At 39.0% G+C, this 18,844-nt stretch overlaps 1 protein-coding gene and 1 pseudogene across 1 annotated transcript in view; one reads left to right on the top strand and one right to left on the bottom strand.

The window, feature by feature from the left end:
• Positions 1-7,636, bottom strand: part of ZNF81 (zinc finger protein 81) — a 99,704-nt gene extending 92,068 nt beyond the window's left edge. The window contains exons 1-2 of the mRNA XM_012652271.1: positions 7,620-7,636; positions 1,191-1,410 (exon numbers count right to left, since the gene is read on the bottom strand). Coding sequence (XP_012507725.1) covers positions 1,191-1,410; positions 7,620-7,636 — 237 coding nt within the window. The remainder of the gene's footprint in view (positions 1-1,190; positions 1,411-7,619) is intronic.
• A 197-nt stretch (positions 7,637-7,833) lies between these two features.
• Positions 7,834-8,536, top strand: LOC105816773 (annotated as a pseudogene).
• Positions 8,537-18,844: the final 10,308 nt, after the last annotated feature.

Below are 18,844 nucleotides of genomic sequence, written 5' to 3'. Positions count from 1 at the left end.
GAGCAAGAGTCTCTCTCCAAAAAAAAAAAGAAGAAGAAGATATAGGCTCCAGGAAACAGGAGATCTGACATGAGACAGAAGTAAAGGGGATTTCCTGGGAGACAGTGAAGGGAAGAAGACAGGGTAATAGCTATGTGTCAAGTGGAGAGTCAATGCAGACTTCAGCAAGTCAAGCTCCCGGAAAGATTTCTTGAAAGAGAAGACAGTGATGCCCAGAGTTGCAGCAGCCCCAACTATTATTAGGTGTGTGAACTTGAGCCAGATAGTTTTTCTCTATGCCCCAGTTTTCCCCTCTATAAAATGGGGATAATAATGGCACCTACTTCACAAGGTTCTTGTGAAGACAAGTGAATACAAGCAGTGTGCATATAACAGTCTGGGCATGTAGTAAACATTGTATGAGTGCTTGTAATTATTATCACTATGATTATTACCTAATGTGGGAAGAATTTGGAGTTGAATTATTGATACATATATAGTAAAGTGAACAAATGCCTAAACCAGAAAATTGTTAATTCCAGGGAAAAGGAAAAGTTGTGCAGAAATAATAATCATAGCATGGGTACTATTTGATTCAACTATAAATTATTACAGTAATAAACAGTGACTGTGGATCTCACCAAAACAATGATACACCTATCTTAGGAGGATGGGGTTGCAGGAAATGTGTATGTCAGTGGAGGTATATAGAAAAGCTCGATCTCTATCTTCCATCGAGGAAAGTCAACAGATAATGCCCAACACATTAAAAAAATTATAAAGATTAAGAGTGCTTGTCTCTGGGGAGCTGGAATCTGGGGGAAAACAAAGCAGGGAAGAGTCATTTTTTTTTAACAAGACTTAAAGAACTATTTGATACCTTTTACCACTTGTAAACAAAACTAAAAACTAATTGCAAATTATAAAGTGGCAAAAAAATTCACGAAAATATATAAGAATGATAAAGGGCTATTACCTTAATATTTCCAAAAACCTCTTTAAAAATCCATAAGCTAAAATAAATAAATCAGCAAGGGACAGGAGAAGGAAGTTCACAAAAGGGAAATAAATGACCAATGAAAATGTGAGGAAAAAATTATTCTGCCTAGTAAAAAAGTAATCCAAATGAAAACAATGAAATAGTAGCCTTCCTTCAGGCTCTGAAGCTCTGGATGAATTGTTGTCCCGGGGTACCTCTTCCTCCTCCTCACCTCATAAGCATTGCCATGTCCCCCTGGCTGGGAAGAGTCCCTGTTAGCTGGCATGTTCCCGCTTGACCTCAGCCCTGGGGCTCTCTTGCTGACAACTCTGCTCTTCCCAGGAGTCCGGTGGAGTCCGTGGACTTGACTGGAGCTGCTGGGGTCAGAAGGAAGATCCTGCAGCCTTCGCCATGGGGTCTGGCTCAGGGACTCTGCAGAGACTCCAAGAACCCTGGAAAGACAGTGTCCACATGGTCAGAGTCACTCAGCACCCACCACACAAACATTTCCCCAGGGCACCAAAGGACAGTTCACTGCACTGGATACTGTGGAGTAGATAAAGTCCAAGAAATAAGTATTCTAGTTATTAATTAAAATGGAATATGAACAAGACCATGAGATTTGGACTAAAATTAATAAAGGTTTAAATTCTAGCTCTGCCAACTTTTAGCTATGAGAATACAAAAAAAAATTCTTCGGTTTTATTTTTCAAAATAAAGCAAAACTATTTATCTCAAGTGGTTGTGAAAATTAAATGAGATAATGTTTATAAGGCACTTAGCACTGGACTGGCACAAGGTAAACATTTAATACATGTTAGCAAGTAATGTTTTTATAAGGAACTGTGTAACATGCAGAAGCAGGAATCTTATTTCATTTGCACAACAATCCTGTCACCTGTGTTGCCATAATTATTATTATTTCATTTTATGCATATAGATACAGAGGTTTAGTGGTCTTAAGTCAAACCTAGTCTACCTGGCTCCAAAGTTCATGTTGTCAATCTTATTCCATATGGTACCTTTCACATGGTAGGCTCAAAATAAATATGGTTGTGTTTAACACATGTTGAAAACATGGCCATGAATTCAGAATAAAAAAAGTTAAGTAAAGTTTCTTGAAACAGAAGAGATATGCCATAAGGAAAATATTCTTAATAGCCTGAGACTAAAGGTTTTTAATTACCTCAAAAATGTCCAGAGGTAAAACTATTTCTCCTGTTGAGGGAATTAGGGAGGTGAGGGTGTCTCTGTGTCCAAGTGGAGGCGCAATTTTATTCTAACCAACTAATAGAGGCACATAGATTTAGTCATTCTTGTTAGGAAAAGGAAAATGTCTACTTAAAAAGAAGAGGAACTTAATTAAGACAACAGAAGTAAGAATGGGATGAAGAGGAAAAGAGAAAGTAAAATAAATAATAAGTAAGATAAAATAAAAGTCATGAACAAGTTATATTTTAAAAAGATGAAGAGGATGTTATATCAAAGAAAGGAAGAATATGCTTTCTTCTCTTATACTCATGGAACTTTTACAAAATTCCTTCAAATAACTTGGCCACAAAGAAAATCTGATAAATGTTTCAATGTGGGTAATCAACAGGCTACATTCTCTGATCACAGCATAAAATGTCCAACATTGTTAGTCATTAAGAAAATGCAAATCAAAACCAAAATCTTCCATTTATTAGGAGACCACTTCACATCCAATAAGATGGCTAAAATAAGAAACAAGACAGTAACAAGCATTTGTGAGATATAAATAAATTGGAGCTCTCATATATTCCTGGTAGGACTGTAAAACAGTATACCCACTCTGAAAAATATTGTAGCAGTTCCTCAAAATATTAACCACAGAGTCACCTAGCAATTTTACTGCTAGGTATCTACCTCAGAGAAATGAAAATACATATCCACTCCAAAAGTTGTATACAAATATTCACAACAGCATTATTCATAGTAGCCAAAAAGTAGAAACAACCCAAATCCTCATCAACTGATGAATGTATAGACAAAATTTGGAATATCTATACAATGGAATAATATTTGGCAATAAAAAAACAAGTACCTGCTATGACATTGATTAACCTTGAGACCACTATCCTATGTGAAAGAAGCCACTCACAAAAGACCACATATTTTATAACTGCATTTATGTGAAATGTCCAAAATAGGCAAATCCATAGAGACAGAAAATAGATTAGTGGTTGCCTAGGGCTGGGAGTACGGGGTGGTATGAATGGTCAATGTCTGCTAATGAAGGTGGGGTTTCTTTTTGAGGTGTCAAAAAGGTTCTAAAATTGGATTTGTGGTGATGGCTGCACAATTCTGTGAATGTACTAAGAAACCACTGTGCTGTGCACTTTAAATGGGTGAATTTCATGGTATTGGAATATATCTAAATAAATCTGTTTTCTTAAAAAAGGAAAGAAAGGAACTGTTTCCTAAATAACTCAGGATCAAAGTGGGAAATCAATACAGAAGCTACACAAGTTTTACCAAAAGTTATGGAATACAAAATTGTATTTAGAGTGAAATCTATAGCTTTAATTTTGCTTCATAGAAAAACAAATAAATAAACAGGCCAGCCCGCGGTGACTCATGCCTATAATCCCAGCACTCTGGGAGGCCAAGGCCAGAGGATCACTCGATGTCAGGTAGTTCGAGACCAGCCTCAGCAAGAGTGAGACCCCCGTCTCTACTAAAAATAGAAAGAAATTAGCTGGACAACTAAAAATATATAGCAAAAATTAGCTGGGCCTATAGTCCCAGCTACTCGGAGACTGAGGCAGTAGGATTGCTTGAGCCCAGGAGTTTGAGGTTGCTGTGAGCTAGGCTGACGCCACAGCACTCAAGCCCAGGCAACAGAGTGAGACTCTGTCTCCAAAAAAATAAATAAATAAATATAAACTCCCAAATGAGCTATGTATTCAACCTAAAATATTAGAAGTAGAAAAAACAAAATTAAGCAAAACCAAAACCAGGAATTAATAAAAATAAAACCTTAACTAGATCAAATAAATATAATGGGAGATTTAAAGAAAAAAAAGAGCTACTCCTTTGAAATGATCAATGTCATAGAAAACTCCCTAGCAAGCCAGATAAAGGAGAGGAGTCAAATATATACATATATATTTGAAATGAGAGAGGAAAATCTTTCCCAGACAGGAAAGTGTTTAAAGCAGTTATTATGGAATATTATGCACAACTGCATAGCAACACATTTTAACACTGATGTGAAACAAGTGCTTCCCTAGTAAAATGTAAATTAACAAAGTTAATACAAGGGAAAAAAGAGAAAGAGGAGACTAGTGAGTATAGAATAGTCTGGGAGGGGGGGAATGGACATAACACAACAAACACAAACGGGAAGACTCTGAAAGGTAGAAAGGTAAGGTGGACAGCCTATAGACTTCAGGACTTGAGGAACAACACAGTGGTGAGTTCCCAGGGTTTTCTTTTACCCTCCCACGTATCACTATCGCACAAAGGTACCGGAGAAGCTTACAATTCAGAGCCACCAACAGGCACAGACAAAAAAAAAAAAAAAAAAACCTCCAAGAAAAACCACTCCTGTTCATTAAAGGACCAAGAAAAGATGATTTCCTGAACCGAAAACCTTTTTGAAAAAGCCTGGCCTATTCCAGCCAAACACTAATGGAACGCGTGTTCCTTTCAAGCACCCATTGAACATTCTCCAAAACAGACCATATCTGGGGTCATAAAATACCTCCACAAATTGAAGTCATGCAGAGTATGTTCTCTGATTATAATAGCATGGAACTAGAAACCAATAACAGAAAGATAACAGGAAACTCTCCAAACACTTGAAAATTAGATCATATATTTCTATATAATCTATGGATCAAAGACGAAGTCTTGAGGGAAAAAAAGCATTGTTGAGAGGGAACTGTATAGCACTAAATGTTTACATTAAAAAGAAGAAAGGTTTTAAATTCATAATCTAAGCTCCCACCTCAAGAAACTAGAAAAGAGCAAAGTAAACTCAAAGTAAGCAGAAGGAGGGGAGTAATAAATATAAGAGCAGAAATCAATGAAATTGAAAGCAGAAAAACAACAGAGAAAAATCAATAAGTCCAAAAGCTGGTCCTTTGAAAAGATCAAGAAAATGGGTAATCCTCTAGAAAGATTGACAAAGATAAAAAGAGAGAAGATACAAATTACCAATATTAGAAAGGGGAATACCACAAACAACTTTGTGCACATAAATTCAACAACTTGGATGAAATAGTACAATTCCTCATAAAACACAAACTACCACAACTCACCCACTATTAAACAAAGGTTGAGTATCCCTTATGTGAAATGCTTGGGACCAGAAGTGCTTTGGATTTCAGATTTTGGTTTTTGAATTTTGGAATATTTATTTGCATATATATAATATAAACATGAAATTCTTTTAAGTTTCATATACACCTTATATACATAGCCTGAAAGTAATCGTATATCATATTTCTAATAATTTTGTGCATGAAACAAAGCTTTGACTGCGTTTTTACTGTAACCCATCACGAGGTCAGGTGTGGAATTTACTACTTGTGCCATCATGTTGGTGCTCAAAAACTTTTGGATTTTGGTGCATTTCAGATTTTGGATTTTTGGATTAGAGATGCTTGACCTGTAGATAATCTGAAAAGATATTAAATAGATAATCTGAATAGTTACATAACTATTACAGAAATTGAAGCCATAATCAAAGTCTTCCAAATGGAAATTTCTGGACCCAGATGGTTTCGCTGGATATTTCTACCAAACATTTAAAGAAAAATTAGCACTAATTCTACACAATCTCTTCCACAAAACAGAAGAGGAGAAAACAGTCCCCAACTGATTCTATGAGGCCAGTATTACCCCAATACTAAAATCAAAGACAGTACAAAAAAGCTATAGACCAATATCTCCCATGAACTTAAATGCAAAAATACTCAAAAAAATGTATTATCTAATCAAGTCCTGCAATATATCCAAAGAATTTATACCACAATCAAGTGGGGTTTATTCAAGGAATGTAAGGCTGGTTCAATATTCAAAAATCAATCAGTGTAACTCCCCGTATTAACAGGCTAAAAAAGAAAAAACATCACAAGATCATATAAATTCAACACTAATTCATAATAAAAAAAATAACTCCCAGCAAACTGGGAATAGAGTGGAACTTCCTCAACTTGATAAAGAGCATCTGAAAAAAAAACCCTATAGTTAACATACTTAATAGTAAGAGGCTGAATACTTTCCCTCTAAGACAGAAACAATGCAAGGATGTCCACTCTCACAACTCTTATTCAACATAGTACTGGAAGTTCTAGACAACATAATAAAGCAAGAAAAGAAAAGGCATAGAGACTGGAAATGAAGAAATAAAACTGTCTCTTTGCATATGACATGATTGTTCATGCAGAAAACCCAACGAATCTACCAAAAGGTGTAAAACTAATAATTGAGTCCAACAAGAATGTAGGATACAAGATCAACAAACAAAATACAATTGTATTCCCATATATAAGCAGCAAACATGGGGAGATCAAAATTTAGAAGGCAATATCATTTACAACCACTCCAAGAAAATTACTTAGGTATAAACTTAAAACATGTATGATGAAAATTACAAATATACCATTGAAATTAATCAAAAAAAGATCTAAATAAATGGAAAGACAGACTGTGAACATGGATTGGAAGACATGACATAGTTAAGATATAAATTCTTCCCAAATGGAAATACAGGTTTAATGCAATTCCTATCAAAGTCCCAGCAAGATGCTTTGTAGAGATGTGATTTTCTAAAATGTATATGGGGAAGGTAAAGGAACCAGAAAAGCTAAACTAATTTTGAAAAAGAATAAAGTGGGAAGAATTATTCTACCTGATTTCAAGACTTACATTGCTACAGTAATCAAGACAGCATGATACTACTTGCAGGTGGATAGATCAATGGAACTGAACAGAGAACCCAGAAAGAGCCCCCACACAAGTATGGCCAATTTATTTTTGGCAAAGGTGAAAAGTAAGTCAATGGAGGATGGATAGCCTTTGCAACAAATGGTGCTTGAATAATCGGACATCCATAAGCAAATTAATGCACCTTGACCTCAGTCTCACGCTTACACAAAAATTAACTCACAATGGATCACAGACAGCAGCAAGGAGAAATGGACAAATCACCACCAACACAGTGGAGAATTTCTCTCTCCTCTCTCAGTAATAGAAGCAGCAGACAAAAAAGGACAGGTTTTGTGTGACGCAACTGACAACTAATAATTAAATATTATTTTCGAGTTATAAATACGGAACATGTCTAAAATTCACCACGGACTAGGCCATAAATTTCCTCATATTTGAAGGAATGAGCTTCACATAGATATTTTTCTGACACCAAAAATTAAGGTTAGAAATCCATTAAAAAGATTAACTTTTGGAAATAGAAAATCCACTTTTGAATAACTCCTGGGTAAAAGACAAATTAATACAAGTTAACACTCTTAAAAACACTTAATGCACCAAACCCAGTGGGTTTTTGAGTGAACTTTTAAGATCTTAACGTTGATATTAGGAAAGAGAAAAGCCGCAAAATAATGAGCGAATCATCCAACTGAAGTTACTCAAACGATTCCATCACTGACCACACAGAATCCTCCACACTCACCCTCCCCGGTCCCCCATCACCTCCACATCCCTCGGGCACTGAACGTCGAATCCTCCTGACAACTATCAAACCGCAGCTGAGAACTACAGCCGCTTCCGGTCACTACCCCTAGCCCCGCCCTTCTTAGGGTTTGGGCTTTGCACGAGGGTGGGGGAAAAGGGGATCTGCGCGTGCGCAAAGCCACCTTCGAAGCCGCTATCAGCCAAGAGTCAACATGGAGAAGTTACCGAGTCGGTGCTGTAGGGCGTTCGGTGCCCCTCGGCAGCGTTGTCAGGCGGGGGAACATGGCCGCGCCCAGGTCGCATTTCCCCATGGGGTACACCATGTTGGAGGAGTGTCCATTCCGTACTAAGGATGAGGACGCCTCTAAACTCACAGAGCAGGAGTGAGGAGCTGTCCCACTGGTGGCGGGGAGCAGGGGTGGGGACATTCCTCTGCGCGGGCTTACTGGAGGAGGGGTCTTTGGATCTGTAGTCTACGGATCTGTGTAATACCGTTCCGAGCAGCTGAGGGGCTCTTAGAAAGACGCAGAGGCGCCTGCGGCTGTTGTCTCCTGGCAGATACCACCGGGTGAGAAGAGAAGAGAAGTCAGGCTGATGACAAGCCTCTCCTGAACATACCACAAGGGAAAAAAGAGGAGAAATCAGGGTTGTGCGAGCCCTCCTAGGATATACCACAGGGTGGGAAAAGGGGAGAAGCCGAAGTGTTCGGTTCTCCCCACCTCGCTGTGCCTGCGGCGCTTGGCTGTGAGATTTGAATGCTCCCATGAGCTATCTCCCACTCCATCTACCTCAACTAAAATAGAAGTATGTACCAATACTAACAATTTTCGGTGTGTCCTTATGCAATATGTCAATAAAAACATCTTTAGGACAGTTGTTATTTTTTATTTCCTCATAAACTCTATTAATATGTAGTGACGGTGCCCTTACTTTGCAGATGTGGCTTTAATGCAAGACTCTGATTCTGCCCTTTAACCTGTTTGCTGTCCCTTATCACCTCCAATGTGGAAATTCTGGAGATGCTCCTGCCCTCTGGGAGATGTCACTGGAGCAGAAGGGGAAGAAGTCAGTTCCGCCCTTCACCTGAGAATGTCTATTAATCCTTCAAAACCAAGTTCAAATATCTCCTCTTCCAGGGAATCCTCCTGACAGAGGTAGAAGGCTCTATGCCTGCTGAAAGCCTTTCTCAATCCTCAGATGAGAAAAGTATTTTGAAGTGACCCAGTGTAGGCTGAGGCTTGGACTTGCTGGGGGCTCTCAGTCCAGTCTCATCCCCTCTGGGTCTCAGTTTAACAATCTGGAATGTGAGAGGTGTCCTAGTCCAATCAGCCTAAGACCATCAGGGACTAATTTTTAGTCTGACAGATCCATCAATCAATGAGGGAGACTCACACACCAGGGGAACCATGGGGCAGGTGATTAAACAAAGGAAAATAGAGAGTTTTTATAGGATTCTGAGGAATGGTAGAGTCCAGATGAAATTTAAATGAAGCAGTGTTTTAATAAATTCAAAGCAAAGTAGGCCTGTATGTAAAAGGTCAACATCAGGTCTAGACTGTGAAGTGCTGGTTCCTCTAATAAGATAGAGATGTGTCTCCAGATACTCCTGATCTGAAGCTCTCTCTGCACCTGGGTTGGAAATTGAGCCTTGTTTCTCTGTGTCTGAGTGATTTAGAATCTCCTGTAAGAGTCAGGTATTTCACTCTTACTGATATTATTTCAACCAGCAAATTTTCTAATAGTCTATGACTAGAGAACAAAGTTTCTCAGTGACTAAGAAAGCAGTAGTCACTTAAAGTAGGGGTTCTTTATGGCATTACAACTGCAGCATGTCCTGGGATAAATGTTTCCTGTGAATTTTGCATCTGGCTTTATCTGTGTCTGTTCTCCCACCTGATGAATGGCAGGGCAGATATTTATAGCCTGAGTTCATTTCTACTGTCTTAGAGGCTTGGTGTCTTTGGCTGTTTTCTGCTACTATAAGAGAATACCACAGACAGGGTAATTTAGAAAGAAAAGTGTATTCAGGTCACAGTTCTGGAAGTTGGGAAGTCTAAGAGCATCATGCCAGCATCTGGTGAGGGCCTTCTTGCTGTGTTATCCCATGGCAGAAGGCAAGAGGACAAGCGTGTGCAAAAAGAGAAAACACAAGGGGCTAGGCTTACTTATAACAACCCACTGTAGAGATAACTGACCCACGACCATAATGATGGCATTAATCTGTAGGGACTGTCCCTGGGCAAAAATTGGCTTAAGCCCAGAGTCAGCGAAACTGGGTGTGTTCTCCTTGGCGCCAGAGGTCAATAGGCCCGGGCACGGCCTGTTGACCAAACAGAACTATTCCTGATGACAGATAGCTTTATGACAGATAACCAAGCGCCTGGGGTCTTGCAAACAAGCCAAGGCGTCTCATTGTCCTGCATATGGTAATGAGATAAAGAAGTTAAGATGCAAGAAGTTAAGATGCAAACGTCTGCTTCCCTTAAGCAATCGTCTGGAAGGAATGAAAATGTGTTTTCCTCAAGGCGCCCAAGATAGTCACATACCAGGAAATAGCTGCCGGACATATAAAAAGTATATAAATAAAACGACTGGTGCGAATCGAGCACTGCAGTCTTGTACGTCTTGTGTGTGTCTGTGTGTTTCTTTCTGTGTCCATCCCCCGTTCTGCAATCCGGGCCGCAACATTAATCCCTTCATAAGGGTGGATCCCCCATGACCTATTCACTTCTTAAAGACCCCCCACCTCTTAGTACTGTTACAGTGGCAATTCAACATGCGTTTTGGAGGGGACAAACATTCAAACCATAGTAGTAGGACTCTGATTATCCCAGATTCTCTTTCTGCCCCTATATCCCTGGTCTGGGTAAGTGTTTGTTGAATGAATAAACAAAAGAAGAAATGGAATCAGTGGAAACACATTTGGCATGCATGCACTTCTGATAGAGTGTCAGGAATCATTGTTAATGTTCTTGGGTGTCATAATAGTACTATGGTTATGCTAAAAAAAAAATAGGTCTATTTGTTAGACCACTTCAAAAATCAGGAAAGATAGAGCCAATAAACATATGAAGAGATCTTCAAAGTCATTAGTGATCAGGGAATTACAAATCCGGTAATATTTTACACCCATTCAATTTGCAAAAAAGTAAAAGTCTGATAATACCACTATTCAGAGAGTACATGGACCTACAGGATCTTTCTGCCCTGTTGAAGGAATATAAATCAGTGCATCCACTTTAGAGAATAATTTGGCATTCCTTCCTATAATGAATATTTACATACCTCACAATCCATTCCTAAGAGTCCATTCTTGGGAATATATCCAAGAGAAATATTTACACAAGAAATCTAGGATATGCAGGTATCATGTGTCTTAGTCTGCTTTTTGTTGCTTGCAACAAAATACCTGAAACTGGGTAATTTATAAAGAAAAGGAATTTATTTATTACAGTTCTGGATGCTGAGAAGTCCAAGGTGGAGGGGTCATTTCTGGTGAGGGCCTTCTTGCTGGTGAGGACTCTCTACAGAGTCCAGAGGTGTTACAGGGCACTACATGTCAAGGGGGCTGAGCATGCTAGCTCAGGTCTCTCTTCCTCTTCATATAAAGCCACCAGTCCCTCTCCTATGATAACCCATCATCCCATTAATCCATGAGTGGATTAATCCATTCATGATGACAAATCTCTTGTGACCCATCACCTCTTAAGGGCCCTAATTGTCAATACTGCCACATTGGAGATTAAATTTCCACATCAGTTTCGGAGGGGACAAATATTCAAACCATAGCAGCATGGCATCCTGTTCACAACAGCAAAACCTGGAAACAAAAGTGGATGTTCATGAACAGGAGTCATAATGAATGAACTAGAACAATACTCAGAAATATGGATGAATATTAAGGGGGAAAAACTATAATCCCAAAAGATTATATAAAGTATAACATACTTTTATAAAATTAAAACCTACTAATATAAAGAATATGAACTATTTAGGATTTTGTGTAGTTGCAATAAAATTATATAAAAAAGAAATCAAATATTGATGAACATAGGATTTAGGATGATATTTACCTCAGCTGTGGAGAAGCAGGACAATGAATTGGGGGACTACATGGATAGATGGAGGTTATTGTCGAGGCTGTACCTTTTCTTTTGGGTGGTAGGTGCATAAGCGCTAGTGATATTATTAAAACTAACTAAATATTTAAATTAATTGGGAAAATTAAAATGTTAGCTAAATACCTAAATGACAAATAGAGAAAGTCTGTGTGGAGAAAAGTGCTATCCCTTCCTTGAATGGGGCAAGAAAATCTTTGGCCCCAGCCTAAAGACGCCACCTAGTGGTGGGATGAGCAGGAGGCAGGAGCTCCATGGCCTTGACACTGCTGCCCCGGGCTCCATGGCTCACTCCATCACGTCACTCATGTATCTGCTCAGATGTCTCTTCTTCAGAGGTCTTCCTTCCCTGGTCTATCCCAATGCTTTTGAGCTCTTCGCCACATTTCGGTTTTCTCCATAGCCTTCTTTTGTATCAGAAATTATTTTATTCCTTTACCGTTTTCTCATTTACTTGTTCGTGCTGATACCGCAGTGATTTTTGCTTTTCACATATACGGAGTAATCAACTGCTTTATTTCTAGTATCTTTACTACCTAATGTAGAGGGCAGCAAAACACACACACCAGAGTCATTTTCTTAAAATATTAATGATTCCCTCCAAAAGACTCTGCAGGCGTCTCTGGATGACAAGACTGTTATAAAATTAATTTGGTTTAAGTAATGCATGAAATAACAAAGATGGAGAACTTTTGTAAGATCCTATTTGTTCATTCATCACATATTTATTGATCACCAGGCACTGCTCTTCATACGTTTAATGAAACAAAACAGCCCCCAAATCCCTAAATTCATGGTGTTAGTGTAACCGACTCCATAAGCGAGAACATTTTTTTGTAGTTTTTTTCTTTTTAGTTCTTTTGTGTTTCAAATGAGTTTCCAATGTTCACATTGTGGCTAGAGCTGGCTGTTCTAACTGGCCTTGAATGAGTTTTATCTCAACTGCAGTTTCAAAGAAAATAGAGAGACAGAGAGCTTAACAGACTCTGTAAGATTTGCTGACCAAAACTTTGTAACTTTCTGTTGCACTGATACATTGCTTTTGAGTTTCTTTCCCAGAAGTGGCGGAACCTCTTTGCAGCCACAAGGTAACTACAGAGCCTTACACCACCTGTTTGTCTGGAGAAGACAAGATAAGTGACACGCCACCACAGATTGTTCCCAGGGACCAACTGAGCAGCCTATTCCTCGCATCCCACCTGCACACAAGGCTGAAAGAATGACCAATATTAACCCCTAGCTCTTTATACTACTAAAACCCCCGTCCTGGGAGGGGCTTATCCACCATTTTTTGATCATGCAGTGTATGTACTACCATGATTTCTTAATGCGCTTGCATGCCCTGCACTCTGCCCAAAACATGTAATGATGCTCACTCTCTTCATGCACTATTCATTTTGCCTCCAGAAATACCCCTCACCCTGTTGATCGGGGAGATGGATTTGAGGCAGTCCATTCCTCCCCCCTCTCAGTTGACACTTCCTCTGCAATAAATTCTTTCTTCCTTGACAATCCTTGTTGTCCCAGTAATTGGTTTTCTGTGCAGCAGGCAACAGAGAACACCCCCTCCTTGCATGTTCATTAACATTAACATCCTAGTGGGGCATAGAGGCAATAACCACTTTAAAAGAGCAAATTACATTGTTTATGGAAAGGTGATAACTGCTAAAGAAGGGGCTGTGGATAGGGCAGAGAGATGTGAGTTGGAAATGCAGGGGGAACTGCCCCTTTAAATAGGGAGGTCACTCAGGAATCTTCACAGGTATCCCCTTGAAAACTAGGAAGGATGCGAGGTCAGAATATTTTCATATCTGCAGCTAGGGACATAATAACGAGCACCACTGTCCTACAGTAGATACAAGGAGTAATACACAGCCATGGTCTTCTGATCATACTTGTCTTTCGCGCCTCCCTTTAGTAGGTGAAAAACATTTTACAAAGTCTTCCACTGACAGAGGTCAAAGAAAACTTCATGAAAAGTATCAGGTTCAATGGCTTGAGCAGGGACCTCAGGACCAATAGCCATAACCATTTACATACTTCAATGGATAGCAGGCAACGATAGCTTATTTTACATTCAGCTTTTCAATGGAAAAATTTCACACCTACACGAAAGTTGAAAGAATTGCACTATGAACATCCAAATACACCCTACCTAGATGTAATAATTGTTAATGTTTGCCACATTTGCTTTATCTCTCTATACATATATACAGGCCCCATCATTTTAAAATAATGTCAAAAGAAAATGATTGCAGTGACAGCAATAGAGCTTAACGCTTTATTCAGCTGAGATGCTTCAGTAATGCCCTAATTGAAGCAGTGTCAGGGTTTTTATGGGGGAAAGTGGAATATGTGTCCTTGCAGTTTGGGCTTTGGTAGAAGTTTTTGATTTTCAATGAAACTTGCAGTTGAGGGGTCATTCCTGGTTTTGTGCCCCTTGCTCAAAGAGCTGGTCTATGTTTAATGTTTGCTGTAGTTGTAGGTACTGTAGTTGTAGGTGCCGGGGCTTTAGATTTCTCTAGTATTCCTTTTTTTTTTTTCTTTCCTTGGTGTTTCCCTAAGAACTCCCTCATTAAATAGAGGCTATTTCTTAAAGCTCTTTTAATTTTAATTAACTGTTTTTATACTGTGATGGTAAAGAGCGAAGGAGAAGAAGTGTTCTATTATCTTATGATTAAATTTCAGTCTTTTAGTGGGCTTGAGTCCCTGGGCTGTGACCTTCAGATGTGTTTCTTAGCCTTTTTTTCTCCCCTAGATTAGACAGGAAAGTTAGAGTGGGCTGCAGTCGACTGGATGCTCTTCACCCAGACAGACAAGTCTCTGGAAAAATTGCTCCTCTTGGAGAGCAAACCTTTGTTATGGAGAAGGCTCTGGGTGTATTTCAAAATGGTAACTTTAACCCTCCTCTTGCCAAAAACCTGAGGAGATATTTCTTAGATCTTCACTTTGAAGATATGCTTGGTTCCTGGAGGTAAAACCCAGGAAAGTGTGAGACCTCCCTAAGACTAAGGTTTCTCACTCTCAAACTAATTTACACTCAGCCTCCAGCAATTCGTCAAAATCACCAGGGTTGTGTTCCTATCACTTTAGGGATCCCGAGGCTTCTGCTCCAGGTAAAATAAGCTGATCTCAGCTGTGATTCTCTGTATTTGCCTGTCTCTCCAGATTTTGGGGTGGCAGTTTGTCTTGTGACCTCAATTCTCTGAGGGGCCTATGAAAAGTCATTGATGTTCAGTTTGTACAGGTTTTATTATTGTTCCAAGTGTGGGAATGATTACTTCCAAGCTCTTAACATGTCAGAACTGAAACTGGAAGTCTGTATGCACTTTTCAAATCTCATCAAAGGATGCACATAAGATCTGTGTATTTTACTATATATAAATTTTGCCTTAAAAATATAAACAAATACTAAACTCCAGTTTATGATATATGCATGTTGAATTTCTAGGGGTGACGTGTGCTGATGTAACATAATTTGGAATGCGTCAAAGAAGACGGGTGGAATGGAAAGAAGAATGCATAGATGGATAGATATGAGATGAAGCAAATATACTAAAATGTTGGTTATAGATTTTTTAGGTTGTGCTTTTATGCATGCTCATTTGAATATTCTTTTTATTTTTTATGTCCAAAAATGTTCATAACAAAATGTTGGAATGAATGCATCATACTTTATGCAATCTTTGGCAATTTATATTTTTTCACTTAGTATTCCTCCACATCGTTAAGTATTACTATAGTTTGTTCATTTTGACTCTTTTGGTGAGCATCTGGTTTGTCTCCATGTTTTTATGTCATGAGCAGGCTTTCCTGAACGTGCCTTTACGTTTTCTGGGCCACACGGGCAAGAGTTTCTCTTGGGATTATTCCTAGGAGTGGACTCGCTGAGTGGTGAGGTATGTGAATGTCTAATTATAGAAGGAAATGCTAAACTGCTTTTCAAAGTGATTTCACTAATTTACACTCCCACCAACAGCGTATGAGAGAGCCTCACTGAAAGAATGGTCTTGCTAACGGTTAACAAGAAAATAAATTTCTAACTGGCAGCCACTTAGAGTAGCATAAGCCTTGCCTCTAAGGTTAGTAACATGAATATCTCTCCTACAGAGATGTTTACCTAGCAATTAAAGGAAGCTGAGCACACAAAAGAAGACATAAATCCTCATTAACTTTTGTCAGAGCTGGTCAATTCACATTCCAAAAGGAAAGAAAGTTTCTGGGAGAGAGGAGGAAAGAGTAGACTATCTGATGGACTGTCATCAAAAATTGACTGCCTGTAAAAAAAGTTTTTTGAGTATTGTTTAAACAGCCTTGAAAAAGTTCCGGAGCGGACAGCAGGAGTGCGAACGTCCCCCACTTCTTCAAGAAGAGATGGTAACAGATGCCTCCCGCTATCAAGAAGAAAGAAGAAACTAATTTCTGCTATCAATCTGCTACGTGAGAAACAGAAAAAAACCAACACAGCAGTTTCTCAGCTGTCTTCTGCTAATTGGGCTGCAGTCATAACCTCCCACCTCTCCTCCTCAGCCTGCCATAATGAAAAGTCAGAGTCATTTGGCCTCAGGGCCAGCGTGTCTGTCCGTCTCTCTCTGTCTCCTCTCTCTCCCCCTGAAATAAACTTTTACTTCTGTATATTGTAATCACTGAGATTTCTTTCTCCGCCCCGCATATGGACTTGATACCCTAAGACTCATGAACATTTAATCTTGCCCAACTGTTTTATTTTTGTCAAATGAATGGATATAAGAGAGTATCTCACTATGTTCTCAATAAGCATTTCCCTGATCACTAATGTTTTGCTAATTATTAATTTCTGGTTTTAACTTTTACTTACCTCCTTTGCAGATATTTTGTTTTCCTTTCCTACAGTTTGTATTAAAAGTTTAGATAATTTGTTTTCAGAATTTCTTGTTTATTAATAACTGCAGTTTATGATATAAATCATCTTAAGTGTATTAATTTGCCCAACCCATAGATGTTATATGTAGTGTGGTCATGCTCTTATAGTTTTAGGTAGTTGGTAATCCATTTTAATTTCCTCTTTAACCCAAGTATTATGGGTTAAAAACACTGCATGTGAGTGTTTTTAACATCCAGGCATTTGAAATATTTATTCTTTGTTTTTATCTCCATTTTTATTGCACTGTGGGCTGTGAATATTGCCTATGTGATATCATTTTAAAGATTTATTATTTTTGTGGCCTAGTACAAGGAGAATTTTAGGAGTGTCTCATTCATGTTTAAAACATACATTCTCCATTTAGTACAAAATAAAGATTGAATGTAGCTATAAAAAACATCAAGTTTGTTGATTATATTATTCCAGTCTTCATACGTTACATATTTCATCCACCTGATCTTGTCAGTTTCTGTGAGATGTTTTTTTTCCACTGTAATTGAATACTTGTAAAATTTTCCCTGTTGTATCAGCAAGTTTTTGTTTTATGTATTTCAGAAATACATATACACACAAATAAATGCTCATGATTGGTGTATCTTTCTGGTGGCTTGCAAGCTTTTTTTTTTCCAAGCTTTTTAATTAAATCTGTTTATCACTTTTAAAATTGTTCATTTTGAAATCTATTTTGTCTAATATTAATATTGTTACTTGTGAATATTTCATCCATTTTTTCATTTTTTAAAAAAACTTTTCATTATAAACTTTGTATATATATACTAAAGTAGAGGAAATAGTATAATGACTCCCTATGTACCCAAAGCTCAGCTGCAACAGTTATCAACATTCTATTTTCTTTCATTACTTCCCCGTTCCCTTGGTTGAGTATTTTAAAGCCAATACCAGACTTTGTATCATTTCCCCCATATACCTCAGTATAAATCTCTAACACATAAGGACACTCTCCTTTCCTTTGTCTCCTTTTTTTCCTCCTCCTCTTCTTAACCACAGTACCATCATCACCCTCAATGAAATCAACAATAATGCCAGGAACGTTTTAGACACATATGTGTGCTAAGAAGCTTCCGTGGATTCAATTTCTTATTCACTCAACAAAAAATTATGTAGTCCAGGGCTGTGGGAGAGACAGAGAACTATGTGATAATCAGAGAGTCCAACCCTCTAGTATCCAGAATGTTGAACTGGGGTCCAAAAAGGATCTGCCTGATCTGAGGGCATGAATATAGAGGACACAGGAGCTTAGGACCAGGGGCTTTCAAAAAGCCTTCCCCACTTGCTGGGTCAGAAGGGGCTTCAGCTGACACAGAGTCCCCTACCATTGTCAGGGAGGGCTTTCCATAGGAGGTACGTGGACTAGGTGTTGGAGAACGTGTAGCAGTTCATCCACTGAAAAGAAACGGGTTCTTTTCACCCCTGTCCCCGTGACATTTCCTGGAAGGGCAATGGCATCTCCACAATTTCCTATTTGAGGTGTTAAGGGGCAGCAAACCCGTTGTGGGGCAGGGTCAGAAATTTGTCTTAATGCTACACTTGCATAGTTATTACTTAGATTTTATTTTAGGAGGAACTGTGAACAATAAAGTTTCCTAAAAGATGCTTTTATTGACACATATTAGACGGAGAAAACATGTGGCCATATCGATTTAAAACTTATTTTAATTTATACCTATTATTATGTCAGTTGGGGTGGTTGGTGTGGGGGCTGATGGAGATTATGGGGACGTTTAGGCCCTCACTCCAATATCCTCCTTCTTACCCACCCCGTCGGACTGGACGGTACCACCTTGATTTATCTCCCCTCTCTCCCCGTGATATCTCCCAGGCGAGACTCTGTCCTATTGCATCCCCAGTAGTATCGCCCAGGAGGTACCATCCTGACATTTCCCCCTCTCCTCCAGTGGTATCTCCCAGACTCACTCGGGGCCCGTCTCTTTCTCGTCTCATTAGTATTGGCTCCCCTTTCCCCCACGCCATATCCGTAGGGGCCCCTCGACTTCTCTGGAAGTTGAGCTCCAGAACCTAATTGCAAAGACCCCTATCCACCAGAAAATCCACCCAAAGAAGGGCGGGCTATTTCTTCCCAGTGCAGCTCCACTGTTCTGCTCCGTGAGGCGGGAAACCGCTTCTTCCACTGTACGGCATGAACAACCTTCCGAGATGGCGGTCCCCACGAAGAGCTACGTG

The sequence above is a fragment of the Propithecus coquereli genome, unplaced genomic scaffold, assembly GCF_000956105.1.
Source record: "Propithecus coquereli isolate 6110/MARCELLA unplaced genomic scaffold, Pcoq_1.0 Scaffold388, whole genome shotgun sequence".
Lineage (NCBI taxonomy): Eukaryota > Metazoa > Chordata > Mammalia > Primates > Indriidae > Propithecus > Propithecus coquereli.
Note: the sequence above shows the minus strand (reverse complement) of the source record. Positions and strands in the feature narration are given on the sequence as shown.